The 14,942-nt window shown below is 41.5% G+C and overlaps 1 protein-coding gene across 2 annotated transcripts in view; it reads left to right on the forward strand.

The window, feature by feature from the left end:
• The window catches only part of PDE7B (phosphodiesterase 7B), a 170,601-nt gene that overhangs the window by 133,140 nt on the left and 22,519 nt on the right, over positions 1–14,942 (forward strand). For both annotated transcript variants that reach the window (XM_066614863.1, XM_066614853.1), the window contains 4 exons: positions 6,034–6,117; positions 9,923–10,074; positions 10,512–10,575; positions 13,338–13,433. In XM_066614863.1, the coding sequence (XP_066470960.1) occupies positions 6,034–6,117; positions 9,923–10,074; positions 10,512–10,575; positions 13,338–13,433 (396 nt within the window). The remainder of the gene's footprint in view (positions 1–6,033; positions 6,118–9,922; positions 10,075–10,511; positions 10,576–13,337; positions 13,434–14,942) is intronic.

Raw genomic sequence — 14,942 nt, forward strand, 5'->3', positions numbered from 1 at the left:
TCTGCTGCCCAGAGGGGGCAGGATACTGTCCAGAAGTGGTCAAGCTATGGCCCAGTAAATCTGACCTTTCTACCTGTTCTCTCTGTGATCCTTGTGGGGTGTTGCCCTAACCCTTTATCCTTCCCTTCTCCTCTGAGCACTTCCTCTTGTACTCTGACCACCGACCTGTTAAGATGGCGCACACCAGGGCTCTGATGCCCAGGCCATCTTGAGCACAAGGCATGCAGGGCAAGGCAGCTCCAGGGCCTTGCTATCTCTTAAGTGTTAGCTGAACCTCTGATTCTAATCAGATGCTGTAAATATACACTCAATGGAACTGTAAGTAAATAACTTCTTTTTTGCAACTGTAACAAGCCATTGCCTCTTCGTCTTTTTTTATTGATTAGCAGTCAGCTGGGTGAGGGAGGTTCCCTGGGGTGATACCCAAAAAGGGGGGGGGGTTGCTGCTTAAGCTGCTCTGCTTCCCCCCAAAGAGGAAACTATTTTTAATTTCCTCCAACAGAAATTCCCTCTTACTGTCTGGTTCCTCGGAAACTGTTGGTGTCTCAAAAAGGGATCTTCACAAGTCCTAGAATCTGAGAGACACTGGTTTTGTAGATCCAGTGGTTTAGCATGCCTTTTGATTTTCCTGCTCCTGGCAATCAGTCACTTCCATGTAGAGTCTTCCCATGTAAAGGTCTCTTTCTTCATAGTAGTCTTCTCTGGAGAAGTTCTGTATGAGCTGTGTCCAGGATCTCCTCAACTGTTTGGATTTGTCAGAAGGTAGAAACTTACTTCCATACTCCTCCAGCCTTCTCTTCTTACCAGTTTGCACTTGCTCATGTATAGTCCACAGGAACTGCAGGAAAGAAGGCAGACATAGCACATACTCTGCACAATGCTACTGCAGAGGCCTCTCCTATATTCTATCCCTCTTCATCAGCAAGCTGAAGGCTGCTCAAGAGCGAAGGGCAGACTTACCTGGGTCCCTTCCAGCTCACATTGACTGCCTCTGTCTGTCATCCCCTACCTGCCTAAGAACCTCCTGGGAAGTATGCAGATAAACTGCTCCACCACCAGACACTCATGAATGAGCTACACTTGTTTTCCTACTGCAACGAGTAACCCCCTTCATCCATGAGCAGCTCTCCTTGTTATCTAACTGGGAGAGGGAGAGGGAGGGAGGGAAAGGGAAAGAAGGGAGGACAGAAAGAAAATGGAGGTATTTTGCAAAGAATGGATGAGATTCTATAGTTGAGAACCAAGCAGAAAAATTGTATTTTCAATGCAAAGGTTAAAAATTCCTCAAATATTTTATGTGCATTTCCTATTTACAATTTATGTTTGAAGAGCATGTACCAAAAAAGGACCACAAAAACAGAAAGAATAAGTGTATCTGTGTGCTGACAAAATCTCCAACTATAAATGTATCTTCTCCAAGTACAACATTTAAAAGTATTAGAACAAAATTGTGAGAAGTAAAGAAAAAAATGCAATGCTTCATAGGTGTGTACAAGATCTTCTCTTGGTTGTGTGTAAGTTGAATTCCACAGTTTATAGGATAATGTTAAATAATCTCTGAGGCGATTCCAGGCCATACATCAGTTTAAATGAATATTTTTCTTCTTATCCAAAGTATTGTACAAACCAAATGAAGAGTTGTCAACCAGTATTTACATGCCTAATAAAATGCATTCTAGTGATGAAACATTCTTAATGAAGGACCTGGCTGTACTGTTGCTATGGTGACAGAATGCATTACCTGTTGCTAAGTGAGTAATTTAGCTGTATCAGAACTGCATGTACCCTGCACAAGCAATAGCAGAAAAGCTGAACCAAGTAACCCAAATTTGTTGTCCCCAAGAGCTGAATTGCATTCTTTATTTTTCTTCTGCTCATCACTGAGAAGTGCAAGAAGTAACATAGGGTTTGGATACTGGAGCTACATTCCCAACTATTATAATTCCTAATGAACTCCTCAACTTCTTCCTGTTTCTGAGGTTTCGCCAGGAATTACCCACATGCTTTCAAGCTCATTTTCATGAGTTAGAAATTTGAGGCATGAGCCTGCCATCTTGAAACCATCAATTTCAAAGTGTTTCCAGCTTTAAAATCAATGTAATTTACAGCCAATCCTAATCCCGCCCCCTGCCACTACAGAGGAGAGCGAGGCAGACCTATCAAAGGACAAGTTCACGCAGCAACTTCAAGTGCCAGTAATTCCCAGCAGGGAACCTTTTGCCTCCCCTCATTCCAATGGGGCTCTCTGAGCTGGGTGGCCCTGTCTTATGGGGCAAACCTCAGCCCCTAGTGTAAAACTGCTACTGGGGTTGTGCCAAGATGGCATCCCTTGGAACAAAGTGCTGATCAAGCAAATTGGTTTCCCATTGCAGGTGTTTGTTCTTCCTGCAGTATTTTCTTGCACCCCTGCTCAGTAGATTCGTTTGTCGTGATGGTTGCTTTACTCACATCACTGCTGATGGATTTGAACAGTTGTTTTTCTACTTATCTGTGCTGTCTTTGCCCATTCGATGATAATTTTTGGAAGATGACAGTTGGCCTTGACTCCCCAGTTGTAACCAGACTATTTTTTTTTGTCAGTTAGTTGATATTCCAGTAACTGTAAGCTGTCATCAAAGTTAAGAGTATCCACCCTTGCTGACAGTTACATAATAAACCATGTTAAAAACAAAAACTCAGATTTTTATTAAACAGAGACAAAGTGAGATGCCAAGTTGACAGCAGATTAATTCAAGAAATGTCTCCTTTGGGAGAACCAGTGGCTGCTCTAGCAGTTGGCTCTGGCAGAGAAGTAGCTGTTTGTACCATTAAACATTCCAGAGTGGTCTCCTTTGTCTTCAGCCAGAAGAAGCAGGAGGAAGTTTTGTTTTGGTTTTTTATTTCTCTTTGGCTGCAATCCTAACCACACTTTCCTGAGAGTAAGCCCCATTGAACAAAACAGGACTTACTTCTGAGTAGACCTGGTTAAGATTCTGCCTTTTGTTTGTTTTGCTTAGCACTAGAATGCAGCTGGAGCAATGCTCTGCCTTCAGTATCATAGTTTCTTGCTGCTTTTTTCTCTTGACATCATCTGCCTTTTTCCCCAGAAAGCAAGCATGCTTGGACTTAATATCTACTTCTCTTTGGTTTGAAAGAAACAATGCTGGAAGGTGGTGTGTACACAAGAAAGCCTAAAATGCAGACTTGATTCCTACAGTTAATGGTGAATCTATAATATTTAAGTAAACTTAAAGCTAGAAAATGCATTACTGTTGCCATGGGGATGCCATCAAACATGGCCTTCCTCTCAGGGGAATAGTGGTAAATTTTAAAGAGCAGGAGCTTGCCGTGTGACATCATTCATAGCCACACACGTAGCCGTACCCCATTAAGAAAAATCAACTTTTAAATGTCTTCATTAGGATCCTTTCTTTCCCATCACTTATTTTTACTTTTAAACTTACTATACAATACTTTGTTTAAAGGACTAGTGCATTTCATCCAAAACTCTTGGAGTTGTTTGCAAAATGGTTTAAAACAAATGTATAAATATTGAAAAATGGAATTTAAAAATATCTTGAAGAAATATAAAAAGTTTATTAGAGTGCTAGCCTAAGCATGTTCCCTTAGAATTAAGTTGTATTACTATAGGACTTAAGTCCAGGTAAATGTGTGATTATAATTTTGATGTAGCAGGAACTATACATCTCTCAGGTAGCCCTTGAGGAAGACAATAACGTAGCCATTAATGTGGCTCCTTGACAGATTGCTCAGTTTTGTTTCCTTCTGAGTTAGCTGCTTTTTCTCAGCTAAAGTCCTTTTGAAAAAAGCATCAAAGGCAGCACCTAAGTGCTCTTGCTGCTGATGCTCCTGCTGTGGGAGAAGTCGGGAAGCACCCTTCAATTCTGATTTGTACCATATACAGTTTCTAAAGCCAAGGAAAGAGGGGGGAATCAGGAGCAAAGGGTTCATGGAAACCCACAACACAATTTGGGCAGATTGCCCAAGTTATTTAAGGTGTTTTTTTCTCACTCCTGTAAACATGAGAAGCATGCATTCCAACATGCATTGGAGGAAAAAAATATATAAACATCCTTGAACTAAATAAGAAAAAGGAAGGGACCAAAGAGCATTCTGATGCTTACGCTCTGATCAGAATCATTTGCCTATGACAGTGATTTTCAACCTTTTTAGTCTCATGGCACACTGAAAAGGTACTAAAATTGTCAATGCACACCATCAGTCTTTTGATAATTGACAGGGCACACCATGCTGTTTGTGGGGGGCTCACATCCCCCAGTGGCCCCACTAATAAATGACCTCCACCAAACTCCCGCGGCACACCTACAGACCATTCCTGGCACACCAGTGTGCCATGGCACAGTGGTTGAAAATAGCTGGCCTATGATACAGAACACCACAAATCAAGTCAAAGGTTTGTTAAATCTGTGGACATGGGTTGCAAGAGTTGCTTTCCTTTAGTGGTGTTCTCAGGAGCCAATATGCTCCTGTGGTACTCTTTCAAGCACATTCTGTACTGCTCTTGGAACTACAGGAGATGTGCTTAGTTAGAAGTGGGAAGTGGACCACACTTTATCAGTGAAAAATACTCCAATTTGAGTGATTGGAAAATTCGGTTTAACTGTTAACAGATGTGCTAGCCACACAAAAGACTTCAAGCTTAGCAGGTGAACATTAAAAACATAAGAAGAGCCCTGCTGGATCAGGTCAAGGATCCACCTAGTCCAGTTTCCTGTATCTCACAGTGTTCCACCAGGTACCTTAGGAAGCACTCAGGACAACAATTTACCCATAACCTGTTACTACTCTCTTGCATCTGGTATTCAGAGAGAGGCTACCTTTCAAAACCAGATGATACATAAAACCCAGAGGTTGTATCATGGCTTGTAATGTACGTATCATGGACTTTTCCTCTATATGCTGTCAAATCTCCTCTGAAAGGCATCTAGGACAGGAGCTGTCACAATGTCTTGTGGCAAGGAGTTCCACACATTAATTACGTGCTGGGGAGAGAAATAGAAATAGGTTTCATAGTAATATTTTTCTTTCACAGAAGGAATACCTATGAAGATGTTGTGTTATGAATATAAAATGGGTGTACATTTGGCAGGAAAGATCCCTAAGTAAGAGAGGACAGAAATAAAGTCTCCTGTTTGTAGCTCTTCAAGTGGATGTTGCTCTGGTATTCTTTCCAATGTATTTTTCCATGGGATGTAAATTAGATGTTAGAATTTACCTAGACAGACATGATAGCAATTGACAACTGTTTTTTACTAACTAATCAACGAGCAAGAGTCAAGCTCCTTATAAGCCATTTTAAAAAAAAGCTGTTCCAGTATGCACACTTGCTAATCAGATACGTATGCAGACACAGATTTCCTTCCTAGGCAAGCAATGGCTACAATGTTTTGAATTATATCACTGTATCATCAGTTGGTTGTGCCCAGCTCCTGCTAATGCACATTCAGTTCGCAAAGGAATTGCTTGTGCTGATTGTATAGTACTCAAATACTTTTTACTCAAGGGGGTGGGATGAAATTAGTCCAGTGGCCACCTCTTGTCATTCTTCAACAATGGATCTGCAGCAATAGCATCATAGAGGAACACAAAATGTGGTCAGCTGGATGCAGACTTCAGATCTTTACATTTTTAAAGTCTTTACAGACATTTTACGTTTTATTCATAGGGGCACCATTTAGTGTAATAGATGGAACAGCTTTCTAGACAAATAAGGGCCAAAGTACTCATAACATTAAGTGCCCTAGCGTGTAGTTAGAGATAACTTTACTCATGAATAGCAGCCATGTGGGATAGCAGTTCAGATCAGGAGCACAGCTTGGAGGTGTAAAGGAACATTTAACCCTTTACATTCATGCTGTTTTCCTGATAAAACCCCATTCCAGCAGCTATTTAATCCTGAAAGAGTCATTGTAGTAAACATTTTGATTACATTGATTTTGCTGCTTAACAAGATTTACGTGCTTCCTAGGAAGAAAACTGCATCTAATGTTGGTTGGATATCATGTTTTGCAGGAGATGCACGGCTGAGAGGTCAGACAGCGGTTCTTTCTGAACGACGTGGTTCCTACCCATTTATAGACTTTCGTCTTCTCAACAGTAAGTTGAGTAACTTCTGCCTACTGAAGAGTACATCACTTCTTGGGAAGTTTATGGGGAATCTGTGGATAGGATTCAGCCCTAATTCTCTCAGATGAGAGGAGTGGTTTGTACAAATTAAACACGAAACCATCTGCAGAAGAACTGGTAACCTGAACGCTACAAAGTGCAATTTTCAAACCTGGTGTACTTCTGTAACAACTTCCTTCATTCACTTTTCCTTTCATTGGAACCCAAAGAGCATTTGGCTTTCAAAAAAAGACTTCACTAGTAAGGCAGTAATAATTTAATTCTTGGATTACCTAAACTGCTCAGTGAGTCAGGGAACCAAATCCTTTCCGTGACTCATGCGAGGTGATTAAAATTAGCTTTCATTTGCAGATGGTGTAGCCTGTCAATGACTGATACAGCACATGTCTTGATTGCCTTAATTAAGTACAAAAGGGAATTCTGTGTAGTGCCTCTGTGGTGAGATGGTGAATCGCAGTGTGGTCTGAAGAGAATTGGATGCGCTTTCCCCAGTGCATCTTCCTAATTGCAAACTTGCTATGAAGCATCAAAATACTGAGGAACACTATTAATAGATTCCATTATCAGTACACATAAGCAAAAGTTAACTGATGGAGTTGGGTTGTTTTTGCTAAGCCATTTAGGGCCCAATTGTAACAGGGTGCTGCACCATTGGAAGTCATGTTCCAGCAGTGCAGTAGCCTTTCTGGTGTTGCAAAATGCAATGTGCTGTAGCACATGACCAGGCAAATTCTCCAGCATGTTTTTTTTTTTGGGGGGGGGGGGGCTCCTTACCATGTTCTGCTGCATACCCAAACCAGGAAATATGGAACTTCTGGTTTTATTCAAAAGGGCCATGTGAACAAAGGAGCTCCTATTTTTTCCCCTGTGCACACCACAGAAGAGGTAGCAGCTGCAAGCCCATTTGCACCGTCCAGTTTCAACCTAATCTACCTTGCACAGTTTTAAATCCAAAACACATTGAGCTCCTTGGAGGAAGGACAGGATGAAATGTGAAATGCAAAAATAAACCAAAATTTATTCTGTAAAATGATGTTTTAGCTTGGCTTGCAAACCCAGTCGAGGATTTTTTTAATCCAATAAATATGTTTTATATTACCTGGACATGACATCTGTAAGGATATGATGAGTCAGTTGATCCTTTCCATACATGAGTTTTCCCTTAAATATATATATTCTCTTTAAAGCAAGATTTTTCCAAGTGATGAGTTGTTAAATTTGTTACCTGACCTTCTGTTCCAAGGAAAAGGGTGTTCTGATGATAACACTGAGGCGCATATCCAAATGACACAAGGAAGAGAGAGAACAAAGTGAAAGAGCCATTAAGATGATAAATGAAAAATGGCGTTTTCTGTTATTACAGGTTATGTTCATTTTCTTTAAAGGGGAACAGGAAGAGGGGAAGAAGGGCTATTTCCTTTCACTTGCTCTATAATCAGCCATACTATTAACTTTTAAAAATATCCTATTATAACTTCAGATAAGAATTAAGTACCTAGGTGAAGACATTCAGCCTTAGAATCCCTTTCACATTAATTGCCTTGTGTCTGTTGCGATTATATTTACAGGACAATTCTCTGACGCTCTAGAATGAGTGACGCTTAACCAAGTTCTCTGTACTTTGCCTTATTTGGCTTGTGGATTCGACTTTTAATATAAGAACTATTTGGGAACATAAAAGCAACTTTATGGGCATTGGTTCAGTCTGAGTTCTCCTGTATTCTACATTCCTCATGCCAGACAGTGGGCCAATTCAGATGACCTAAAATATCCTGAGTCCAAGTGCTCCCTCCTCCCCCTGTTACCTCCTCTCATGGTCGGTCTTACCATGATCTGATGCAGCTTGCATCAGTGGTGGATGGTGAGGAGAATGAGGGGCGGTGCATTTGGAGTGCACTTTACCTCAATCTCATCACCACCTCCCTCCAAATTGCCACGGATGTGAGCCACGTTGATCTGATTCCCACTCACTAAAAGCGAACCAAATTGTCCGCTTTCCTCCCAGTGCTCCATCTTTTCACAGGGCTTAAAGGAAAGAGATGCATTTGGGCCAGTTCTGCCTCCTTTGCACGTGTGCTTTGCTTGTGTGCTTCGTATATTGTTCAAAACCGGAGCTGTTGATTAACAGTGTTTTATAAACCAGAGTTCACCAGCAGCTCCAGGTTCAGATGCAAACGGAGCAGTTGTTTTAACTATTAAACTTACCAGGATGTCTGACAACAGAGATTTGTGCCAGGGCAAAAGGGTGAGGTCAAATTACACATTACAACAAACACAAGTTTGGTCCTTGCTTTTTTTTTTTTTTTTGCGTGTTAAATAGCATGTATGAGATGTGCAACATCTTAGTGGGAGGAGAGAGGGGCTTTGTATACTGATCATGCTGAACTAAGAGAAAATTAGTTGAGGGAGAGAAGAGGGTTTCCGTAATGGTGAGTATTTAAAACCATAATCACAGAAGCTCAAAGAAGCTTGAAATTAAATACTGAACTTCCTTGGCAACTTTCTGCTTTGAATCAGACAACTTGAATTTGAAATTTGAATTCTGTTGAATTTGACCAGAATGCTCAGCTGCATTGGCGCCAATGGTGTGGGGTAGGATTGGGCAGTCTGGCATGTTATTTTTATTGTGACTTGCACATACATTTACCAGGTCAATATGAGGGTAGCTGTGACCATCATCACAAACATTTTCCTTTGTCTGTGTCCCTAATTTATTTCTTCAGTAAACAGAGAGCACAGTTCCTTGGCACTTGCAGCATAGAGAATCTCCAGTTAGATTCTTTGTGTAGTAAAGACTGAAGCTGTTAAATACAAAGAAGTGTAGGAGACATGGGCACAATCCTAACCAGGTCTAACCAGAAATAAGTCCTATTTTGTTCAATGGGGCTTACTCTCAGGAAAGTGTGGTTAGGACTGCAACCACGATGAGAGATTACTATAAGGCTCAGTTGTTGACTTCTTTGTATTGTGGGTTGGAAAAAAGAGCCACAATTATGCCATGTATGCAGGGCCAGCCCCAGACCTCTTCGTGCCAAATGCAGCCCCCCTTACCTGGGGATGTGCCAATTTCTTCTCCGTCTATGCTGCAGCCCACTGCTCTCCTCTTGTCTCCACTTCTACTCTGACCCCGTGTTCCTTTTCCAATCTGGGGAATGGGAGGAAGAGGATCATTAGAAGCAGGCAGTCAGATCAGTGGAAGCAAGTGGACAGCCCTGCTAATCTGCTGCCTGAGGCGGCTTCTTCAGTTGACCTGATAGTTGGGCCAGCTCTGCACGTATACATTTTTAGAAAAGACAACCTGAGATTTTAATTTCTAACTAATTAACTAATTAGATATTTATATACTGCCTTTCTGGTCATTGGATTACTCCTCTGACTTTATTCAAGGTGGTTTACAAACATAGAGGTTCTCTCTTTCAAGAACCAACAACATTTCAGAATGGATCTTCCTGGTTTGGTCTCACTTCTGGCTTCCAGTTCTCCCATGCAGGCTGGCAAGCAGCTCCATCTCTCACATGGAGGGCAGCCAAGATGCTTCTTGCTCACACCAAGAGCAGGTAGAATCACTCAGCTGGGCTTGTCAGCTGCTTCAAGGTCTCGCCATTCTCAGCCCTTCAGGGAGCTGCCGGTGTCCTCGAACTGGCGACCTTCTGATGTTATCTTTGGGCTAACGGAGGCTCTACCCTCTAGACCAGACCTCCTGCCAATTTCATTGGCTTTTAAGTTTTAGCTTGTTGATTTAGTGAAGATCTTTGTACCAATTGTTTTTCCACAGATACAGTTTACTCAGGAGAAATAGGAACAAAGAAAAAGGTAAAGAGACTGTTAAGCTTTCAGCGGTATTTCCATGCATCCAGGCTATTGCGTGGAATTATACCACAATCTTCATTGTACTTATTGGATGAAGACTACCTTGGACAAGCAAGGGTAAGAGGCATCTCTAACAAACTCAATTCTTAAGGCTAGAAGAAGCACATTGGCCTTCAAGTGAAGAGTGTTTCTTTTTTCATTTAGAAATGTGTTATACGTGTAACTGAAATCCAAATCATGGAGGGGCAAAAAACTAAGGCTCCCTAACCCTCCCCCACTGTAGTTTCACCCCTCACTTCCTTATAGTTCAAGCTACTACCCGTCAAGTGAAATCGTACAAAGGCTTCAAGTAGTGTTAGGGACCCAATGTGGAATTCCTGCATGAATGTATACTTTAGAGAATGTTCCTATGTTTATAGACATCTGAAAGATAAATGTCAATGAAATCTTATCTCATTTTTGAATTTGAAACTTTTGTTTTTGAATTTGAAACTTTTTACGTCTGATTTTACTGCTCACGTGGTCATTCTGTGTTTCATATTTATTTTTTTCAGTACATGCTATCCAAAGTGGGAATGTGGGATTTTGACATTTTCTTGTTTGACCGCTTGACAAATGGTAAGTTGCCTCCAAATGCCACCCTATTTTATAAAATATATAGCATAGTAATGCTATTTATTCATAGCCATTGTCTTTACATTCTCCCATCAGCCTGAAGTCTGTAATTGCTAGACGGTTCTTTCTACACATTTGAATGTCCAAATGAATACAGAGGTTTAGAAAAATGGATTAATGAAATCACACCACCGCTGATCATGGAATCAGTCTCATGAAAATCTAGTGGTGCATGCAAAAACCTGAAAAATCTCAACCATTGTATTTTAAAAATTCAGGTTTCTAGCCTCCATGATTATGGAACAAGGGATGGAAATTTATGAAAAGGCTCAAAGCTAGCTGATAATTATGTGACATTCAGTGGTTAGGAAGTTTTAGACTACAGCATACGTATATTCTCTCCCATGGCTATTGACACTGTTAATTGCTGCCCTTTTTTGAAGTTTGCTAGTATTTCCTTTCCCTTATCAGATCTTCCTTAAAATGACTTTACATTGCCATCATGTACCAAATTTTGTCTTTGTTCCTGCATCAATCCCCCTGCCGAGGTCCATGCAGACTTGTGCCCGCTATATAGCTGGTGATTGTTCAAACAGACCCAGTGGACTGGCTCAGGCTTACCCTGAGGGCAAAGGAACAAATGTTCCCTTACCTTTTGAGGCCTCTGGAGGCCAAAACTCCTCCACAGGATTCAGTGGGCCCCAAATTGGTTCTTCTGTATCACCAAATTCAGGTCAGGACCATGGCCTACTTTCCCTCTTACTGCTCCCTGGTTGAAATCATTCCTTTGAGGCTGTGACCTGCTTCGTGGGGTGACAGACACAAATACCAGTACCGCTGGTGGAGAGTTGTTTAACCACAAAATGCAATAACAGCTCATGCCCTGATGGGACATGTGCATGTAAGGCTGCAGTCCTATCCACACTTTCCTGAGAGTAAGCTCCATTATCTATAACAGGACTTACTTCTGTGTAGATGGCATAGCATTGAGTTCTCATTTGACTAATCTTTTTTAAAATATCTGTTGGTTTCTCAGTAGTTCGTTTGCTATTAGATGCAGATTAATTTGGCCTATGTATTCAGGATAAAAAAAAATGAAAACATTATTGAAGCAGATTGACTATTTCTTTGAATGTTTTTTTTTCTTGTACTATACTGATTGTTCTTCAGAGTTATCAGGGTTTTCTTCAATGAGAAGATGTTCAGAAGATAGCTTATTGATTAATTGTTATACAGGTGGACCCTTGTTATTTGTGAGAGCTCCATTCCTGGAACCATCGCGAATACCGAATTTCGGGTAAAACAAAGGCATGCGAAATTCGGGCTCCACCAAGCTCCAAACGCAACCAGAGCCTTTCTCTGGTCGTGTCTGGAGCTGTTCTGAGGCCTGTGGAGGCCGCACGCAGCCTCCATGAGCCTCAAAATGTCCTCCAGAGGTCCTCAAGAGGCACTTCCAGTTTTCGCCCAATAACTGGAAGTGCCTTTTTAGGACCTCCAGAAGTCTTTCTGAGGCTCATGGAGGCTGTATGTGGCCTCCATGGGCCTCAGAAGAGCCTCCGGAGGTGACTTGAACACAGCTGCAGTCACCTCCAGAGGTCCTGGGGACCTGTGTAGAGCCAGATTCGCGGATAGAATTCTGCAAACAAATAGGCTCCACCTGTATTTGTATCACGTCTTTTCTTCCACCATGGAGCTCAAGGCAGTGTGTAAAGTAGGGAGGGCTTAATTATGTGCCCTTTGTCTAAGCCTGGGAAGCCTCTTGTCAGATAACTAATTTTCCCCTGCGAAGTGTACCTGTAGCAGAGTACTGTGTACATAGACCAGGCGAGTTCACCATATGAACTGAGAATTTGTCCTAAAATGTGAACCTTAGATCTGCAAGAATTTTGTGCTGTGGCAGAATCTGCAACGTTCTAGCAGCTAGTCTGTGGCTGATGCACAGGTGTTGTTCATCAGAATTTGGAAAGGTTTGGAAGGTTTAACGCCACTTCTACTGTGCAGCCTTAGTCCCAGGGCATGAACTGAGGGTACATGATGCTACCGTCTTGCTGTAGCTAAGCCAGTCTAGACCAGATCACCGCCTGGTTGGGTGGTCATCTGGGAATTCCCCTGTACCCAGTGTTGGGTTCCAGGGTGGAAGACAAATGGGATATAAATGAAATAAATATGTTTTAAGATGAACACATTCTTTTCCCAGCAATTCAAGCCAATGTGTGGCATAATGAAGCTGCTTTACATTGAAATCCAAACATAGATCCATCTAGTCACGCACCAGCAGCTACTTGCCAAAGTCTTGGGCAGAGAGTTCTATTTCCAACCCCACTGCCATTTGAGGGATGCTCAGGTTTGAACCTTAAATCTTCTGCAAGCAAATCATGCGAACTGCCACCAAATTATTTTGGAGATGCTTCTCATAATGTTATTACTAGAAGACTTTATTGCTATCAGGAGTATTCTAGGCTTTCTTCTGCAATCTGAATGTACAAAGAGGTTTTCCAGGGTGATCTGTGACTACTTCAAGACCTTAGTCTAGCAAAATAATCCATGAATCTTCCAAATATACCACATACAAGTAACTTTACTTTCCTATACAGAGCTATGCATTGATCCAAAAGTAACAGAACCAGTAAGGTTGCTAATCAGATAATTATGAGATCCTATAATTTGTTTTAATCCATGGCTTAAAGACTTGAGCAACATTCTAAATTATTCTTTAAATTATGAGATGCTTTGTGAAGTTAATAGAGTTCCTTTGTTCTTTCTAGGAAACAGCCTGGTAACCTTGCTGTGCCACCTCTTCAATGTACATGGGCTTATTCACCATTTCCAGTTAGACATGGTCACATTACACAGATTCTTAGGTAAGTGCTTTTCTCAATTTCCTGTTAGAGGACTTATTTGTAGGAACTTACAAGTGTAATTTCACCATGTCAAACAGAAGGACACACAGAGAAAGGTAAGCATAAAATACTTCCTGAGCAGACAGTAGCTGAGCAACTATCTAAGTACCTATGTTCCCAGACATTTGGAACAAGGATGCCCTCTTTCCAGCACTCTAAAAGCCATTGCACCTTTCACCACCTTGCCCTTCCAAATTTGACCCTCAGATTAATATGCACCTAAGTAACAAGGTACGTGTGTTGGAGGGGAGAAACTGCCTCCCTGTCCTCTTAATGCATTGTGTGTAAACAAAGTGGCAAAATTGTGCATAAATACATGTGATGAAATTCCAACTTTTTTGAAACGTGAAAAGCAGCCTCAGGAGGGGGAGAATTTGCAGAGTATTCTTAACCCTTTATCCATTTAAACATGAACCTGAATCCTCCTGAGAGGAAAAAAAGCTGCAAGGGATGATTTTTGAGCATTGGAACGGCCCTCAGGGAAATGGATAAGCATCCCCTTCGCCCCTAGTCTCAAAATGACAGTCGCTTGAGGCTATTTATCACCGTATTCATTTAGGAATTACATTTAATTTTCTTCAAAAAGAGTAGCACCACAAAACCTAATGCAGAAAAGATGGTACCTTAATATCCATTATCCAATTCAGAATATCTGTTCTCTTAGTACATCAGCTACTAATGTGTTCCACGATTAAACTTTTCTTTTTGCATCTGCATTAGCCTCAGAAAGATAGGTGTCTTTCTAGTTTTTTCCTCAGAAAGATAGGTGTCATTCTAGTTTTTTCATTTCTTTTGTAAGGATTTTTTTTTTAAGCAAACATAAGAAAAGCCCTGCCAAGGCCTCTCTAGTCCAGTATGCTGCTTTCCATAGTGGCTTCCAAGCTGCTGCTGGGAATCCCACAAGCAGGAGAGAAGGCACCTCTGCTGCAACTGATATTCAGAGGCATCCTGCTTCTGAATCTCCTGAAGCGCATAGCCATTATGACTAGTAGCCATTGATAGACTTGTTCCAGGAATTTGACCAATCCCTTTTAAAGCATCCAAGCTAGCCATCACATCACAACTTATAGTAATGACTTCCACAAATTAATAATGTGTGGTGCAAAGTACTACAGGTGTTCCACACTGTCCATGTTATAATGAAATCCACAGGTTTGGGCACCTGTAGCACTCTGGAGGCAATGGGAGCTGCACTCCTGTCACCTCCAGAGGATGTTCTGAGGTGTTTGGAAGGCCTTAGAAGGTCATTTCCAGTTTTTAGGGGGAAACTGGAAGTGATGTTTTAGGCCCTTAGAAGACCCTCTGAGGCTCAGGGAAACCTTTCCAAGCCTTCCCCCAAAAAGAAGTGACCTTCTAAGGCCTCCCAAAGGCTTCAGAACACATTCCAGAGGTAACAGGAACACAGCTCTGGTTGCCTCTGGAGAGTCCATACTGGGCCAACCCTGAGGCTTCAGGACTCAGGGTGGAACA

The sequence above is a fragment of the Tiliqua scincoides genome, chromosome 1 (assembly GCF_035046505.1).
Source record: "Tiliqua scincoides isolate rTilSci1 chromosome 1, rTilSci1.hap2, whole genome shotgun sequence".
Classification (NCBI taxonomy): domain Eukaryota; kingdom Metazoa; phylum Chordata; class Lepidosauria; order Squamata; family Scincidae; genus Tiliqua; species Tiliqua scincoides.